The sequence below is a fragment of the Astyanax mexicanus genome, chromosome 18, assembly GCF_023375975.1.
Source record: "Astyanax mexicanus isolate ESR-SI-001 chromosome 18, AstMex3_surface, whole genome shotgun sequence".
Classification (NCBI taxonomy): Eukaryota; Metazoa; Chordata; class Actinopteri; order Characiformes; family Acestrorhamphidae; genus Astyanax; species Astyanax mexicanus.
In genome coordinates, this window is record NC_064425.1 from 12,779,870 (window position 1) to 12,799,637 (window position 19,768).

General features: G+C 39.9%; 1 protein-coding gene across 1 annotated transcript; it reads right to left on the reverse strand.

Moving 5' to 3' along the window:
- Positions 1-1,067: 1,067 nt before the first annotated feature.
- ywhag2 (3-monooxygenase/tryptophan 5-monooxygenase activation protein, gamma polypeptide 2) lies at positions 1,068-16,978 on the reverse strand. Its single transcript, XM_007248606.4, has 2 exons — positions 16,712-16,978; positions 1,068-3,222 (listed from the first exon to the last, which is right to left on the reverse strand). The coding sequence occupies exons 1-2, from the start codon at positions 16,796-16,798 to the stop codon at positions 2,566-2,568; spliced, it is 744 nt and encodes a 247-aa protein (XP_007248668.1). The 5' UTR covers positions 16,799-16,978; the 3' UTR covers positions 1,068-2,565.
- Between the last annotated feature and the right edge of the window lie 2,790 nt (positions 16,979-19,768).

Genomic DNA, 19,768 nt, shown 5'->3' on the forward strand with positions numbered 1-19,768 from the left:
AGCATCAGCTAAAAGTGCTGTATTTGGAAATGCTGGGTGAGAATGTAGGTGAGCTATTGGACAAATGTTTGTCAAATGAATTTTGATTCACTACAAACCAAGTCCATTTCTTAAAGTTCTCTTTTAAGCTGGAATTACACTGCTATGAAGTTTGGCTTGGTTTTTACCTAGATTTTCATATGCTTTAGTCTGTAGACTCTGGTGTAGTTGGCGCTGACAGCCGGGTAGTGTATGATGGGCTGAGTTGGGGATTAGGTGAGGTTGCTGGATGCAATCAAATACTTGCAGCAATGCTTTAAAATGTAGTATTAAAGCTTTCCATGGACAGTATAGAGAAAGAGCAGCTACAACAAAAGCGGGATGAACTTCAAATACCCTTAATTTAAAGTGAAACAATGACTAAGCAGGTTTTCCAACACATTTGTCCATATAGTGTATTTAAATCTTAACTACTGTATCTTATTTTAGTACCTTTAAGAAAATGTACTTAATGAACTTAATTACTGTACTTAATGTACCTAATCAACCATCAGCTGTTCCCAGTAAACCTAGGGCTGAATTTTTGGTTTATACCATTTTAGTCATGAGCAAAAGTCAATAAGTGGTTTGCATTTTCGCCTCCAAGCACTGGGGTCTTGGGTTCAAGTCCCTATCTGGTTGGAGTTTCCACGTTCTCCCTGTGTCTGTGTGGGTTTCCCCTAGGGACTATGCTTTTCTCCCACAGTCCAAAAACATGAATATTTCTTACTATTACATAAATGAGGTGGAAGTGTTATCCACTGCACCTCACCAACTAACCAACACTGTGTGCGATTGGCTGCCGATTCTCATTGGTATGTTGAGTGTGTGTAGAATGTAATTGTAAGAGAGTCCTTGTGTGGCAAAAAGGTGCTATATAAGTGTAATTGTAAGTAAATAAGTAAGTAAGCAAACATCTGGTAAAAATAAATCAGTGTTGAAATGATATTCATGCACATTATTTATAAATGTGAGTTGATTCCATTTGTTCAGCTGCAGTTGTTCATTGCGTACACATTGTTAAGCATGGCCAACATAGAGTCGATGAATTTATGACCGCTTCAATTTTTTTCTTTATTTATTTGTGGATTTTTTTTTTTCATGTTTGTCATTATTTTGGCTCTTGTGCAACTGCTACATAATTATTCACATTCAAGATATTTGTCACCCAGGAGACAGCTAAACGTTAAAAAAAAAAGAACAAAAACAAATATATGAATGAAAAAAATAATACTGCCAAATACAATTTTATGGTCCATGTTCTGAGTGTGTCACAGAAACAATGATTCCGATACTCCACGGTAGTTCAAACCATACATGTTTCATTGTGCATAACATGACAAGAAAAGCACTCATATATCGTCGAGCGAGAGCGGAAACATTGTTAAACAATGTCATGATTATAGTTTACTAAGAAAAACACGTGCACAGTTAAGTGATCAGTAGTGTTTTTCAAGTTTCAGTCTAGCTAAAGAAATAAACATATTTCATGTCACAACAGCAACGCCCATAACAGATCAATTTATTGTTAACAATCACAATTTTGGTATAGCAAATCAAAAGAAAAAACAAACGAAAAAAACAAAACAAAATCATAAATTAATCAGTATAATCAGTAATCAATATGAAGCTTGTTTACTTCTCAATCATAGGAATACATAACATCCAAGGTATAAGTTAATAAAGTCAAGCTATTGTATATAAATACATCACCAGCATGCACAATATTGAATCATTGATAGTATTCATCATCGTAATTATCTTACACTGACAAAACAGTATAGTTGGCAAGTGCAAAAATAAATTAAACACAGAAGTAAACCACAAACTCTGAAGCTGCAATATTTTTCCTTATTGTCTTTTTATTTTATTTATTTTTTAAATATATTTTTTAAACAGATAAGTCTCTGCTTCTCTTCTCATCTGACCTTCAAAATAGTCTAAGGTTCCAGCAATGTATAACAGTTTGATGACCAGGTTTTTGTTTTATTGGCTGTTGACATGTTGTTTAATGCATTGCATCTCGCTGTCACTGCCAGCACAAAAGCACAAATCTGCCTCAGTGTTGTTTGGTTTGTTGTTTGGTTTGAGATTAATACTGGAACCATTGAAGACTATTTTGCAGACGTCGCATTCAAGTGTTTTTTTTCAGCTTATCCTCTTCTTCAAATGCTTTTCTACTACCCCAAAAACATAAATAAGCAGCATCCCTTTGAACTACATCAGTCCATATGCCAGTGCGAGGCTGCCATTCCAAACCAACAACGACCCCTTCTGGCTGATTGACTGACATTTTCAGTGGTTTTGGCAAATGTCAAAGATAACCGAGAAGACGGAGGCCCATTCAGCTATATATATTTCTGTATATATTCAAACTAAGACTTCAGCCCCCCCTTTTTAAACCACCCTTGATATTTTTCTTTAAACTCGTGGAAAAATAAAGAACTGCTGCTGCAGAGGAAACCATGGCAAAAGCTGCTGCCAAAGTCCACCAGCCGTTTCATTTTTTTAAAATCGCGTTTCTTCATCAGAGAGATAGCTACCTCTTTAATTGTTGCCCTCCCCGCCCTCATCGTCTTGCTGGTCACTTGTCCACAGTGTTAAGTTGTCTCGGAGCAGCTGCATGATGAGGGTTGAGTCTTTGTAGGAGTCCTCATTGAGGGTGTCCAGCTCGGCGATGGCGTCGTCGAAGGCGGTCTTGGCGAGGTGGCAGGCCTGCTCTGGAGCGTTCTGGATCTCGTAGTAGAACACCGAGTAGTTGAGGGCCAGGCCCAGGCGGATGGGGTGAGTGGGCTGCATGTGCTCCTTGCTGATCTCGTGAGCCTCGTTGTAGGCCTTCTCTGAAGACTCCACCACCGTGGACCTCTTCTCGCCCGTGGCCACCTCGGCCAGGTAGCGGTAGTAGTCGCCCTTCATTTTCAGGTAGAAGACTTTGCTCTCGTGCTGGGTTTCGCTGCAGTTCTTGATGAGGAAGTTGTCCAGCAGGTTGAGCACGTCTTGGCACACGGCCTCCAGCTCCTTCTCGATCTTCTCGCGGTAGGCCCTCACCATCTCTATCTTCTTCTCGTTTCCATCTGCGGAGGTTTTCTGTTCAATACTGGAGATGACCCTCCAAGAAGAGCGGCGGGCACCCACCACGTTCTTGTAGGCCACAGATAAGAGGTTCCTCTCCTCGTTGGACAGGGCCTCATTCAACTCCGTTACCTGGAGCACAAAAAAAGAGAATGCTGGGTTAGTAAAGAACCAAGTTAGATCACCAATTAGAGATTTACTACATTTTACAAGAACATTATATTATCTAATGATTAATTAGAATTGCAAACTTGTGTATGTTTCATACTATGGGCCCTATCGTACCCTGAACAAGGTGTGACGCAGTGCTTGTTGCTATCTTATCTTGGCAATCTACCATATTTTTAGTACTATAAGGTGCACTTAAAATCCTTAATTTTTTCCAAAAACAGTGTGTCTTATAATCTGTTGTGCCTTATGTAGGAAGGTATTAAATAGGTATTAAGGAGCAGTAAAGCCACTCAGCTGAGGAGCGTTATATGGGTGAGTTTTCAGTGAGGTTTCTCTAGCACCAAGGCTTTTGCCCGTTTCAAACCGTGCAAGGCGTTTTTTTCGCGCTCTCTATTGACACCAAGAACACACCAGCCTGCCCTAAATTCAGCTGCACAATGCACAATTGAATGGTAAGCTATAGATTGCTAAAATAGGGACCTATAGGTCACAACTCACACAGTATACATGTAGTACTTTTTACACCAGATTAGCACTACACAATAGTAGTCATGATTCTGACTGTTTTTGGATACAAAATGCATTAAAAGCATAAAAGCGTTAAATTGCTATTCGGTCAATGCTGGCTTGGTTACCATGTTTAATCTGCATAAAGATTAAATTTTATCTCAAAGTTCACCAAGTAAACGCAGGTTTAATATCTGGACCAGCCGGGGACTCTAAATCTTATAGTGTGAAAAGTGTTGTGACTGGAAGTTAGCGCAGCGACTAGCCTAGCTACAGCCAATGAAAGAAGAGGTGAAAGTCAAGGTTCCAGTTAATTCATTCATTAATTTTACACTACAAAGAACATTTATGAGTTTTCCACAAATGGTGAGAGTTATGTATCCTTGTTTTATGTCGAATCTTATTGAAATATGTTCCAAGTTATCATTGTTAGCATTGTCCCAGATAGGGGTGGGTGAAATGGCCCTAAAATAATATCACGATATTTCATGATATTTTCACGATAACGATACTCTTGGCGTGACAAATATGACAAAACACTGAATTAAAAAAATTAAATTCAAGAATGCACTACTGCAACAAAGTGAAGGTTAAACTAAAATCTTGCTCCTGACCCGGACTTCATGTGTCCCAGTTTTAGTTGAGACTTGGACTCTGCTCTAGTGGTCTTGACTACAACACTACAGCATGACACGTTTTATATAATTTGACACTGCACCTGACACTGGACATCCTGAGATGTGACTACTGCACATACCCACACTGTGATCATTGGAAAGTTACTTTATTTCAGTAATTTAGTTCAAAATGTGAAACTCATATATTATATAGATGTATTACACACAGAGTGATCTGTTTTACAGCCATTGAAAACTCAAAAATCAATGTCTCAGAAAATTTTTAATATTATATAATCTGTTTGGATGGTACTTTTGGCAGTGTGGGCAGTGTGGCAAGTCCTGCTGGAAAATGAAATCCGCATTTCCATAAAAAGCTGTCAGCAGGCTCTCCGAACCATCACTGATTGTGGAAACTTCAGACTAGACCTCAAGCAGCTTGGACTGTGTGTCTCTTCACTCTTCCTCCAGACTCTGGTCTCTAGATTTCCAAATGAAATGTAAAATTTACTGATGATCAGTGATGGTTTGGAGAGTCATGTGATCTGCTTGTGTTGATCCACTGTGTTATATCAAGTCCAAAGTCAGTGCAGTGTTTTCTCGGATATCAGGTCTGTATTAGAATAGCCACGCCCTTGAAAAGTGAAAAGTCCTTGAAAAGTTACAAAACCTTGTAATCAAAATAATAAATATGTAGTGCGAGGCAGAGCACGCTCGTTATCAAAGCAATAATTCTTCAGCTGCAATATCCACACTGGGCGTCATTGGCTGCCACAAAGCAACTGTGCAGCCATAGAGATGAACAAGTGCTCTACGCCTAGTGCTGTTTCCAGTTTCCATGGCAATCGTCTCATTTGGTACAGCGGTCCACCTCCAACTGCCAGCAAGGCTGCTCATGTTTTTGTGAAGCGACTGAGTGCTACTACTGGAGCAAGCGGGGTTCAGCTACACTGAGGATGGGGGTAGGGTGAATGGGTGGATGGGGGGCGTGTACACTGGGTGCTGGGTGCTGGGGGGGGGGTGGGGGAATGTTCCCACGAACAGCCCCGGGCAGCTGCACTGTAAGCCTAGACGATCACTACGTGGCAGTTCACCTGTTACAGTGGCCTTCTCACTGACCTTTGCTCATACACTATATGCACTATATGCATATTCTATCATCATTATGTATTTATGCATTGTTATTATTACTACTGATTTTAAATTTTAATCCATAAAACCTCAAACGAATGTTAAAAGAGCAGAAACTCCAGTTACGTAAGATCAGATGCCTCGCATATCTCGGCATGGTCTGCATCTCATTTAGTGACAGCGCAAGAACAATTTTCAGCCCCAGTTGACAATTTTCAGTAGAGTGCTTCTGTTTGGGATGTGGTTACATAAGAACTACAGAGAGGTATGCATGGCGTCCTTAATGTCTGTACGTCCATTAAGGCATGTTTTACTACTATTCGGTACTAAAAGTGGTGCGCACTTACAGTACACAACAGTTAAGAACATGTGCAAATAATTGGTATATAAATAAAATGTATACAATTGTCCCTAGAAACTGTTTTAATAACTGTCGTGACGGTTCTGTTAAATATTTGAAATATCTTAACTTAAATATTTTAAACGGAACCGCATATTATATAACAAACCATATGCATAAAACAACAGTCTCAGATACAAAAATAGCACCACTGTTAAAAAAAGCTTTTAAAAATGTAGCAAATGGAGCTTTGAAGGACCAGAACAAGGAGTGGGAAAGAAAGTGACAAAGACAAAAAATGACAGTATGTCACACTGTATGTAACCAAGCACTGCTGAAAAGCTAAAGATAGAAAATTAGAAATGCACTGCTATTTTTGTCTCCTTTTATTAGTCCTGGTATTCAGAGACAATGATGCTGGCTGATGTGTGATGTCCCAGCTAAAGCTAGAGCTGGATGATAAGGTATAAAACACTGTTCAATGCAGCAGCATCAGTAGCAACACATTTCTAAAAACTTTAACGTAATGTAATTTAAACACTGTACCTAAACTATACTTATTATACAGTGATATACAGAGCTCAAGATTTGCTGCACTGTATCCAATGTATGTAATGAAGCATGCAGATGGTCAATGTCATTCAAGCACACATATGATCTTATCCAATATGTATGTATAGTTTCATGATCCAATAAAATACCATCAAACTGCTGTCCCCTAGTCTCAGCCAAAATGTGTTTTAGAAAGTATTCAGAATGAAAAGCTTCTTACTCCAGAGCAATTTGCAAAAAACTCTGTCTCTGGGTTAAAGCATAGCCGGTGTGAAGATTGCCGGCAGCTCTGTGGCTAAAAGGGCTTTTACCTATGAAAAAAACGCAACTTTAACATCCATTGGCTTTTAGACATCATCAACTCTCGTGCTCTTGCTAACAGGTAAATGTATGAGATTTATAAGTATTCTGTATTTTTCAGACTGTAAGGCGCACTTAAAATACTTTATTTTCCCAAAAAGTAATCCAGGGCGCCCTATGTATGAATTCTTCCAGTTAGGTATTAAGGAGCAGTAAAGCTACTCCGCTGAAGTGTACAGCATTATAAAGGTGAGTTTTCAGTAAGGCTGGGTGCAGCATTAGCATTAGCCGCTAACCGCAGCGCTAGCTCTTTTGCCATTCAGAGACAAGTATATTGGACTAGAGTCTGCGTATTTACCGTGTGGCACGTGGCACGACGCGCTAGCTGATAACATCTTGGGTTAGTGGAACACTCAGGGTTCCTCAGTTTAGCGCTGTCGAGCGGCATTTACATCCTGATAGTGCTGCTGTTAGCAGCTAATGCTAATGCTGCTGCACGCAGCCTTAGTGCTGGAGACAATTTACTGAAAACTCACCCTTAGACAAAATATTGGAACTGTAAGCTTACTGTAAAGGAACGGAAGAGCTTTACTCAACCAAATTAACAGTTTCAGGAGAGAAATCTGTGTAGATTAACATCCAGTGCTTGTTTGACTTTGAAAGAAAATGTTTTTTTTTTTTTTTAATTACAGTTTTGTTTACTTGCTCACTTTAATGTAGGCACCCTTACTAGTGTCACTTAATGCGCCTTATAATCTGGTGCGCCTTACATATGAAAATAGACAAGAAAAATAGACGCTTATTGATAGTGCACCTTTTAATCTGGTGCACTTTATAGTCTGAAAAATACAGTAAATCTATAATGTAAAGCTGTAATTTCATGCATCAGATTTTCAGGTTAGTTTAGGTACTTTTTTCTTCTGCACTAATTCTTATTTTTCTAAAACATGACCGAATACAATCTGATTCTGTACAATATACTTTCTGCATGTGAAGAATATCGAATACCTCTTCATCATCTGCTTTATTCCATCGATTTTACATCTTTAACATTTGCTTTTATATCTTCAACCAGCTTCAGTCTGTCAAAAGTGAAATCGTCTGTTGAGATAAACAGATTGAACTGAATCTGTTCAGTTTTAAAGAAAATGTTGTACGTATTTCAGTTATTTGGGTTCTTTTACCTCAAAAACAAAAAGCCTATGTGGTCCAAATCCCATTCCCACGGCTCTATGGGAGTCCTTCATCTCCTTCATCATGTTACAGCACAGCCAATCGAGAGTTGGACAGGAAAACTCCCACACAGGGATTTTTTTGAATCTGAATTGTGTGAATCCTGGCCACAGCAGTTCTGACCACAAAGAACTGCTGAGCATCTCTGCGCACTTGGAGGAGAACACTAATTGCCAGCCTTTGTCTGTGTCCTCACAAATGGCCAGATTTGCTGATACCTAGATTAGAGAGAGAGGACTCCTGCCAATGAGAGGGCCAGTAGCCAGCTGTACTCCTGCTCCAGCCTGTGGGGCACACTGGGGAGCTGAACATGGGGCTCAGTGCTGGAGCTCAACACTGCAGATTTAAAAGTGAGGTGTTTGAATAGTTAAGAGCTGGACTCTTCATTGCTTATCTGAACACAGGTCTGATCCGTGGAACAAATGAGTCACAAAATACCAGCGATGTGAGACAGCAATGTTTGAAAAGGCTGGAAAATGGACGACCGCTTAATAATTGATTATTATTGACTATTGACTCAAGCCAGTAATTATTTCTTATCCAATCTTACAGCTCAAGTAATTTAAATATCACAATATGAAGTCACACACTACATGTCACAATAAGCAGTAGAGTTGGCTGATGCAATACTTTCTTATTACACCTTCTCTGTCACTGGTTAACATCATGCATTATGCAGATGTCTTACAATATTTTCTAATATAATGTTTGACCATGTTGTCCACCAAATACCACAACACATATCATAAAACTGTCTTTAAGTATATGGATATTATACTTTCATCATTTTGCCCGACTGTACTATTGGACCTCCAACCTAGAATAGTGTGAGAATCTTCACACTAAATCACAAAGATCTTAAAATGTTGATCGTAAAATGCAGATGATGAAATTTTGCATGAACAAAACTACTTTAAAAAAGGAGCACACCACAGCAAATGTGGAAAAATTGGAAATTATGGAAAAAACAAAAGTACATGTAATCACTGGAATCAGCAGCTTCAGTAATCATGGCCAGATAAGGAGCTATTGATTATGTGCCCTTAGTTTTCATACTGAATTATCAGCAGACTGTGCAAAGAACCCATGCAGGGGTTAATTAACACTGCAGGTTCCACTGCTGTCCTGTCCACTTTTCAGGGATTTTAGATTAGGGCTGGGGCGACGCGTCGACATAATCGACGTCATCGATTACAAAAATACATCGATTTGCATAACGTGCGTCGGCGCGTCGTAAACATGGCGGCGCCTGTGGAGAGCATTAGAGGTTAGATCGGGCCCAAAAATTCCAACTGGCTGTTTTCGGGCTGTTTTAATGAGCGAAATATGATCAGAATTATGTTAATTAACACGGTAACATAGAAGCATAGAACTATTATTTAATTAAAATGATTTTTAAGAACAGCTTCTGCAAGTCAAACGCGGAGGAGTTCACGTGCGAGAGACACAGAGAGAGAGAGAGAGAGAGAGAGAGAGAGAGACACAGAGAGAGAGAGAGAGAGAGAGAGAGAGAGAGAGAGAGAGATTTGCTTGTTCTGGTGAGAGCTACTCACAGGTGAAGGTTCTCTTTGATCTCCTCGTGCTCATATTCTAGTCCCATTCATAATTCTGCAGCTCCCTCAGTGTTTTCTGCCGTATTTTGCGGCTAGCGCGAGCGCTTACAACCATACCTGTCAAGTCTCCCGTTTTGGCCGGGAAACTACCGTATTTTACTCCTCTTTCCCGCCGTCCTCCCGTATTAGTATTTTCCCGTAAATTTCCCGTATTATACTAAATAAAAAAATATATAGGCCACAGGCGACAATGCACTGACCGCTGTGTGTCTCTTAACCAATCGTGGTGCCGGTTCAAGGAGAAAGTCCCGCCTTTCAGGAGAAACAGCCAATCAGCTTGCTGGTTTTGCGGAGCGCAGTTTAGTGTGCGGGAAGCCCCGCCCCTCCCCTCGCTGTGAGTTCAGGCAGCTAGTCGGAGCAGCTGTCGTTAAAACTAATCTGGATATACGGAGATTTTTCTAAAAGATAGGTAATTAACCATGTAAACTGTGATGAGATTGTTTCTGATAGCTGGTTAAAAAGACTCTTCTCTGAATCAAAACATAAATTAAACCCATTGTGTGTTTAATAAAATACAGCTTGTGACTCAGTTATCTTAACTTTGTTAAATATATATATATATATATATATATATATATATATATATATATATATATATATATATATATATATGTATATAATTTGTTTTTTTCCTCGTTTGGGCTGTTGGGGCGGCGGAAAAAATCCCTTATTTTTAAGTCCAAAACTTGACAGGTATGCTTACAACTGACACCGCGGACCGCAAGGTGCCGCCGCGTTTGTGCCGAATCCGACTCTCTGCTGAATCTGACTCCCGCTTCGCGGACAGAATCGGCACAACACCCCCGCTGTAGAACTGCGGTAGTGAAAACAGCGCTTATAAATGAGTTAGTTAAGTTTCACTTTCAGTTTTCGTTATTTTTTTTTTAAATAAAAATATAATTAAAAAACAGACGCCTACAGGTGCTGGTCAACGAATTAGAATAATTTGAAATAGTGCAATCATGAAATTCTTTGAATGCATTTTTTGTGCAGAAAGCAAATCAGGTGTTCACCGCACCTGTCCTACTCGTTAGACTAATCACAGAACTCGTTACCTGGAAAAAAATTTGCTCAGCTGAGCTTTCCAAAAGGCCCATTTAGGCCATTTAACTGTGACACTGTTGTTTTATTGAATTAGAATAATGGAGAAACCGTTTCATTGAATTAGAATAAATGCTCGAATTTTTGTTTTCTGTGAAGAGTGTTCACTGTGCAGTATAAAGTCAGGGTTGAGTAGAATTTCTAAGTTGTAAAATCAATCATGGGTAAGCAGCGCGACCTCTCAACCGGAATAGTGGCTCAAATTCAAGCCCTTCGCCAACAAGGCTTGACCCAAACTAAAATTGCTGAGCAGCTCGGCATCAGCCAGTCTTCCGTCTGCAAAGCTCTCAAGAAAAACTGCAGCAAGCGCACCAACTGTTCCGGCATCCGAAAAACTTCTGCTCGCGACAACAAGCAGCTGAGAAAGATCGCAGTCAGCAACCGGTTCAAGTCCACTTCCGAGCTCACCGACTTGTGGAACAAGCAGACCGGCGCTGACGTCTCCAGATCAACCACTTACCGTCGTCTGCGCGAACTCGGCTTCAAATCTCGCGTTCCAGCAGTAAAACCGATGCTGAACAAGAAACAAATGGAGAAATGGCTGAAGTGGCCAAAGAACACAGCGAGTGGACTGCTGAAGACTGGCAGAAAGTGGTCTTTAGTGACGAATCACGCTTCTGCATCTCCTTCGGTAACCAAGGTCCTCGTGTCTGGCGTCGTGGTGGCGAAACCTACAACCACGAGTGCGTGAAAAGATCCGTCAAGTTTCCCCAGAGCGTTATGGTCTGGGGATGCATGTCCGCTCGAGGTGTAGGGAAACTCTGCTTCCTCAAGAAGACTGTCAATGCTGCCGTATATCAAGATGTTCTGGAAACGTTCCTGATTCCGACTGTTGAGGAACAGTTCGGCGAAGAAGAGTTCATATTTCAACAGGATCTTGCACCGGCTCATGCGGCAAAGTCGACCAAAGATTGGTTCACTAAAAAACAGCTTGAAGTTTTGGCATGGCCGGCCAACTCGCCTGACCTCAATGTCATTGAAAACCTTTGGGCCATCGTCAAGCGGAAAATTCGCGACAGAAAGCCTACTACGCTGGACCAACTGAAGCAGAACATCGCCACTGCCTGGGAAGCTGTGAGTGCGGAAACTTGCGACAAGCTGGTCAAATCGATGCCGCGGAGACTTCAGGCAGTCATACAAGCCAAGGGGGCAGCCACAAAATACTGAGAAAGTGATGATTGTAATTATAATAAAAATTATTCTAATTCAATGAAACGGTTTCTCCATTATTCTAATTCAATAAAACAACAGTGTCACAGTTAAATGGCCTAAATGGGCTTTTTGGAAAGCTCAGCTGAGCAAATTTTTTTCCAGGTAACGAGTTCTGTGATTAGTCTAACGAGTAGGACAGGTGCGGTGAACACCTGATTTGCTTTCTGCACAAAAAATGCATTCAAAGTATTTCATGATTGCACTATTTCAAATTATTCTAATTCGTTGACCAGCACCTGTACATCTCGGACTATTTTCTGGAGCCCGGGTCGGATTTACGGGCGGGCCTCGGGTCATGTCGGGTTCGGGCAGAGAATCTAAGCTCTAGAGAGCTTGGACTCCGGAGAGCAATCTCCAGCTACAAAAAAACGCCAGCGGGCATCTAAAGTTTGGGAGCATTTCACGCAAAAGGGCAACAATGTGGTCCTCTGCCATATGTGCAAAAGGAGCACTTGAAGCGCAAACATCCAGGAGCACTATGTCAACAGGGTCACACAGTAAGTTACCGTTTACATAAGGGTCTCCGCGGGTGTCCTTAAAAAGACTTAAGGCTGTCTACCAAAGGTTTTAAACCTGCCACAGGCAGAAATTATACATTTTTGGTTTATATTTGTGCATGGCATTTCGCAGTTTCCAGAAACAGTAGCATTATTCATAAGTTCAGGTGTTTAGCTAAGCTAGCTGCCTTAAGTTATTTTAGCTAGCGCCGTCGGCGCTGCGGTGTCACACCGTTTTCTGTCACCGTCGGAATTTTGTGACCAGTGCTCACGGTTATGAGCGTTCATTGGCAAAACGGAAGCTTTCTATACCTACACCTTACCCTCAGCCCTAAACTGAACCGTTTTGGCCAGTCGGGGTAAACATTAGAAACGAACACGTTTCGAATCGGCCAGTGCACCGGTCTGCTGAGAACTACTTGCCAGTGGTCACAAAATCTAGCGGTCACAGAAAACAGTGCAACACACGGTTGTGGTGTATGGGAGCTTATCCATTTTTAGCGTTATAGATCTAAACAACGTGCTGTACATGTTAGTGATTATAAGTGTGGGGTTTGGTTTAGTAGGCTTGTGTTGTTGTTGTTGTTGTTGTTATTATATATAAATATAGTAATTTATCGTTTGCTTTAAAACGTAAAATAATTATTTAAATATGTTTCTCAATGAATAGATTAGTCGACTAATTGAAAAAAATAATCGTTAGAATAATCGTTTAAAAAATAATCGTTAGGGACAGCCCTATTTTAGATACATACGCATATAAATTATAACTTGTATATACACAACTGGTGTAGTTGGTGTGAAGAGTCACAAGAAGGGAAAAGGAATACGGCCCTGCTGTACAGACATGATGTCAACACTTAACAAGGCAGAAAAGGAGGGGGACACTCTCCTGTGCTGTGTGGTAATAACGCCTCCTCAGTGTCACTCACCCGGCAGCCTGTGTGTGCAGTGCACGGATCAAATTAAAACTCAAGTGTCCATGCCCTTTCTTGCCTTAGTAGAACTTAGCTAGCTACTTTACTCACTGGATGCTGGCGTTGGAGGATGGGCGTTCACACTTTCATCTCTAAATCTAAATCTTAAAAAAAACTACACACAGGATTTTTACATTTTAAAAGGCTCTGAGCTTACAAATGCATAGTTTTATAGCTACACCATTCAGTGGAAATCAAAGTAAGCTTATAAGCTTAGTATTGTTGATGAATAAATGATGCAAGTATGTATGATGGTCAGGTATGTAGCTACTTATGTACCTATCTCAACATTATATAACTGCAAGACATAAGGAAATTGTGTTATTCTAAACACTACTTACAGTGTTTGCCCAAGAATAAGAGCTTTAAATGATTTTGAATCACAAAATGCCAATGATGTGCGACAGAAACATTTGAAAAAGGCTGGAAAACGGAAGATTGCTTAATAATTGATTTTTGATTAATCAATTATAATTTTTTTAATCATCCAATCCTACAGCAGAAATAATCTCGATTTAAAATGATTTTTATTCAAAACTTCACAAGGTACAGTGAGATGGCAGTATTTTTTTATCTTCTCAATATTTGACAACATAACAATATTTGGACTCCACAGTGGGCACACTTATTCGGTGCTTTAAAGGATTATAGCTAAAAACCTTTCAGTGGAAAGGCTTATTAAGCTTAAATAAGGTTAATAAAATTGATGAATGATGTAGGTAGGTATGTATATACAGCTCTGGAAAAAAATAAGAGACCGTAAGAGACCATAAGAGAAAATTATGAGTTTCTTTGATTTTACCAAATTGAAAACCTCCGGAATATAATCAAGAGGAAGATAGATTATCACAAGCCACCAAACCAAGCTAAACTGCTTGATTTTTTGCACCAGGAGCGGCATAAAGTTATCCAAAAGCAGTGTGCAAGACTGGTGGAGGAGAACATGCCAAGATGTATGAAAACTGTGAATAAAAACCAGGGTTATTCCACCAAATATTGATTTTGCATTTTTTAAAGTCTGAAAGCTCTGCATCTTTTGTTATTTCAGCCATTTCATTTATTCATTTTCTGCAAATAAATGCTCTAAGTGACAAATTTATATGGACTTATATGGAGAAATGTTGTCCGTAGTTTATAGAATAAAACAACAATGTTAATTTTACTCAAACATATACCTATAAATAGCAAAATCAGAGAAACTGATTCAGAGCCTGAAGTGGTCTCTTATTTTTTTTCCAGAGCTGTATGTATAAATGTATGTATTTATATATTAATGATAACCGGGTATATATAGTTAGCTATATAGGTACAGTGAGCTATTTAACCCAGCTCATCGTTATATAGCTCACTATACAAGGGAAATGTGCTATTCTAAACACTAAATTCGTGCAATAAATATATGAACAGGACCTCTACATCATTTTTAAATCAACATTAATATCAGCACTGTCCTGGAAACAGAGAATCAAAGAGAAAATAAAGAAAAGAGGCTAAAGAAAGAGAGAAAAGGGTGCATTAGCATTAGAGGATATAGTGTGCTGAATGCTGGCCCCCCACTGCAATATGACAACGAGGGAAAGAACATTCTGGAAGGATTTCTGCCGCCGCTAACGTTTGTTTAGAGGAAAAGGGGGACGTATTTGAGCACATTTCAGCATTTGAGGTGGATAGAACGAGTAAAAACATGTGGGTTATTGGAAATGAGTCTTTTCATGTCTCTAGAAACGTTTTAGGCGATATAAATCTGTTTTAATCGGAGGTTTTCACGGTGTGGAAGCGTTTTGTCTGGATTGAGTCCAGCTGTGTGTTTCCAAAGGTTCTTTTTAAATATAAAAATAGCCAGCGTTAGCTAACATGATAACGCTGTCTCTGCACGTAGCTACGAATTAACGAGACACAAACTGGTGTTTAATTGTTTCTATAGGGGAAAATATATTTTTGTTCGTTTTTTAAGCGTTTTATTACAGTTTTAGCGTGCCGCCCCATTCATTTGTATTGTGGCTAAGCCAACTAGCTTAGCTTAGGGTTAGTTCTACGGCAGGGAGGCACCGCCCAAGGACCAGACACACAGTCTACACACACACAGCCCGTTAGATTAGTTAGTTATTAGCTTGGATATGGGCTGTTCTATAACGCAAATGAACTAAAAATAAGACAGCAGGTCAGGATATTGTGATGAGTGTGTCAATATGAATATACACTTGTTTAAATGCTTAAAACCATGTAAATCCGGTTATTTAAGCTAGTTAGCTTGGGCTATTCTATTCTGTGTCCAAATAAAGTAATATATAGAGCACACCACAGATAAACTAACCTAATCTAACTAGGTTTAAATGTCTTGATTGTTAGTTAGTTAACCTAGCAAGTTAACTAGTTAGCTAACCTAGATATTGTGGGCTATTTTATAAATCAGATTGACTCAAAATAAGTGAGTGTAGGTCAGGAAATTGTGATAAGTGTGTTAATGTGAATATCCTTTTGTTGAATTGCTTGAAATTATTTTTGAAATTGTTATTTTAAGCTATTTAGCCAGGGCTACTCTGTGTCCAAAAAAAAACCACACCACACAGATAAACTAACCTAGCTAACCTAGGCTAGTTAACTAGCTAGTTTTAACTATGGTTAGATATCTTGGTTGTTAGTTAACTAGTTAGCCTAGTTAGTTATTTAGTTATTAGCTTGAAAAGGGGTTGTTTCCTAAGGCAAATTGTCTAAACCTAAGAAAGTGCAGCTTCTGAAATGGTGATGACCATGTGAATGTGAATATACACTTGTTTAATTTCTTTTAAACCATGTAAATCAGGCAATTTAGGCTAGTTAGCTAGATTAGGTCTATGCTACATTTTCCCAGATTTTGAGCACACCACACAGATAACCTATGTTAACCAAGCTAATCTATGTTAGTTATAGTTATTATCTTGGAAATGTGCAGGTTACAAAAAAGGTGATGAGTATACGAGTGTGAATATACACTTGTTTAATTGCTTAAAACCATATAAATCCGGCTATTTAAGTAGCTTGGGCTATTCTATTCTGTGCCCAAGATAAAGAGCACACCACACAGAAAACCTAACCCAATCTAGCTAACTAACCTAACTAGATTAGCTAATTAGGGGTAGTTAGGTTAGTTAACCTAGCTATCTAGTTCATCTAACTAGGTTTTATAACGCAAAATGACTCAAAATAAGTGAGTGCAGGTCAGGAAATGATGATGAGCATGTGAGTGTGAATATACACTTGTTTAATTGCTTAAATCCAAATCAATTTATTTAATCTAGCTAGGGCTATTCTATTCGGTGTCCAAGATAGAGAGCACACCACACAAATAGCCAGCTAAGAAACCATAAACCTTAAAGGTTGGATGACTTACCGACTTCATGGCCGCTGCCATATCATCATATCTCTCTGCCTGCTCAGCTAGTCGAGCTTTCTGAACCAGCTGCTCGCGGTCGACCATGTTTGGCGTTGTTTTTTTCGTGCACACTTCGTACGCTGGCGCTAACGCGTGCTGGGCTGTACGAGTCAGTCAGTGGGTCTGAATGCGCTGCCTCTCCTGCCTCGCTGTGTAATATGCAATTCACTGAACCGCTCTGCAGCTGTTCCTCGCTATCTGCGCTCGTGCCGACGGGACCCCCTCAGACCCTCCCTCCCAGATACCCCCCTCCCTCCCTCACTCCATCCCTCCATCCATCCTCACGCTCTGCAGGGCGACGTCAGCATCCTAAAAAGGTGGGTGCCTTGCTCATGATGTAACACTCCTTATATGGGTACCCAGAGGCCCCCTCGGATGGTGGAGCGGATTGTGTTTCTGCTGCTGGACTTCATGTGCTGGAAAGGGTGGCTCATCTTCTCATCTTTGGCTTTCGAGTGATTTCAGATCAGTGAGGGCCGTGGCGGTCTGGTGTGGAACGGATAGGAGCTTGGCCATTGGCTAGGTGTAAGGATGAATGGATGGATAGGTGTTAACCAATGACAAAAACAGCATGGTCAGGTCACGATGGTCAGCTGGTTGACCATCATGACAAGCAAGACCAGCAAGTTGACTAGCATGACCAAGCAAGTTGACTAGCATTACCATCATTACCAAGCTGATTGACCAAGACCAACGTTCACAAGCAGGTTGTCTAGGATTGCCAGTATAACTAAGCTGGTTCACCAACATGACCAAGCAAGGTGACTAGCATGACCATCATTACCAAGCTGGTTGACCAACATGACCAGCAACACCAACGTGACCAAGCAAGTTGACTAATAAGACCAGTATAGCCTAGCTAGTTGACAAAAACCAATAAGACCAAGCTGGTTGACCAACATGACAAAGTTGGTTGACCAGCATGACCAGTATGAACAAGCTTGTTGGCCAGTATGACTAAACTAGTTTCAAATCAGCAGGACCAAAGTGACAAAGCAAGTTGACCAGCATGGCCAGTACAACCAAGCTAGTTGACAAAAGCCAACATTACAAGCTGGTTAACCAAGACCAACGTGCACAAACAGGTTGACTAGCATGGCCAGTATAACAAGCTGGTTGATCAACATGACCAGCAACACCAATTTGACCGAGCATGAGTGTAATCAAGATTTGACCAAAACCAACATGACCAAGCTGGTTGACCAACATGACCAGCAAGTTGACTAGCATGACCAGTACAACCAAGCTAGTTGACAAAAACCAACATAACCAAGCAAATTGAGCAGCAAGACCAACATGACCATCAGTATATAAAAGTTTTTTTTTTTTTTGCCGGGCAGCCAAGAAATGCAGCCTAAGCTTTGGAATGCAGCTTGCAGAAGCAAACATTAATGTGAAATCATTGTGAAATCCCATCTTTAAAAATCCCATCTTTAAATCTTGGATGGACAGTTTTTTTCATATTCCAAAAAGAGGACATCTCTGGAAAAAAGGAGGATGTATGGTCACCCTATCTAAGCGCATGTTGATTGGCATCTGCCTATGGTGAGTGCAAAGGACACACAGGAGATAGAAGACCTGTCTGCTTTCTTTAAATCAGTGAGGCAGAGTGTTTTTCTCTGTCTTTCTTCGAAGGTTTGAGCTAGAGCTTTAAATGTTTGAATAGAGCCTATGTGGAACAAACTGAAACTCTTTTTAAAATATATTCTATGCTTTTTTGTTTTGTAGGCAATTGTGATCGATATTGCTGCATGCAAGTGAAACTGACTACATCTCAACACTGAAACTATGACAAACTAACTATAATTACAGGCACAACAGCAACACAATGGCTTATTGGTCAGCAAAAACACACTTTTATTAGAATCACAACATTAATAATAGAAATATTTTGTAATTTGTCAGGATTTAGCAGGTCCAGTGGTGCATGATGGGATAGCAAGTCACTGTGCACCGCTGCCCCTCCTTCCTGTGCCCTCCTCACTCATGATGAAGCAACTCTCTGTGTGTAGCGACGGTCGCCACAATATTTATTTTTATCAGCCCTGTGGAGAAATATGACTTATGTGAAAGTGCGTGTTCACTGATTATATTTTAACACACTGCAGGCTGTAGCTGGAGGGCCAATTCAACACAAAATAGAACAAAATGTAACATGCTTTTTGTACTTCACTACTACGTATTCCTCTTTACACAATGTGGGTGTTTCTCAATGAATTGAGTTCAGTCTGGGACTTCCAGTGCTGTTCCTTTTACAAGATTTTATTCAATCATTTTATTCAAGGAACCTTTAGTACTAGGAAAGCTTTTTGTGTAATGTTGACTCATCCTCAGCCGCCCCCTCTGACACACTCATTAAGGGTACTGGTGTGAACAGAAGAATCACTATTTGATGAGGGATGTGCATTTAAAGGTGCAGTACACTGCTTTAATATTTGCTGAGAGAATGGCATCCCCAATCCTGACATAAAGCAATTTAGATTATAGGGGAAGCCCCTGTATTTTTATATTAGCTCCTTACAAGGACAAGCCAAGGATATCAGAGCTTAACATCATATGAGGACTGATATCATAATCCTTAGGCTTAGTTTTATTGATTTGAGGCACTATGTATAAACCAGGTATTCAGTTGTGCTGCCAGATCAAGCAGAAGCTTTTGGAATAATCAGAATTTTACTTTTATTGTTTTGTTGGCCTTGTGATAGTAACATATTTTATTGTATCCATTCTAAAATGATTGGGATCGGATGTAGTAGTAGTAGTAATGTGTGAGAGCACATTGAATATACTGTAAAAATTCTAAAAATTCCCCTTTTATAATGTCTCTAATAACGGTGTAGTTACACATGAACAATCCATGTAATAGCAGTGTAACTACTGGTGAACTACACATTATTACAGATTTTTGTACAGGTTATACAGGTTATGTAATTCCATAATACAATTCTCAGCATGAATGTCAACTTGTGTTTAACAGAACATATATTGTGTGAGTTTTCACATGCAATGGTGTCT

What these genes read in the sequence shown, in the direction of transcription:
- ywhag2 (XM_007248606.4), bottom strand. Translation starts at nt 16,798, where the DNA reads ATGGTCGACCGCGAGCAGCTGGTTCAGAAAGCTCGACTAGCTGAGCAG. An exon ending in TGGCAGCGGCCATGAAGTCG is followed by an intron (nt 3,223 to 16,711) that starts GTAAGTCATCCA and finishes TTTGTGCTCCAG; the next exon opens with GTAACGGAGTTGAATGAGGC.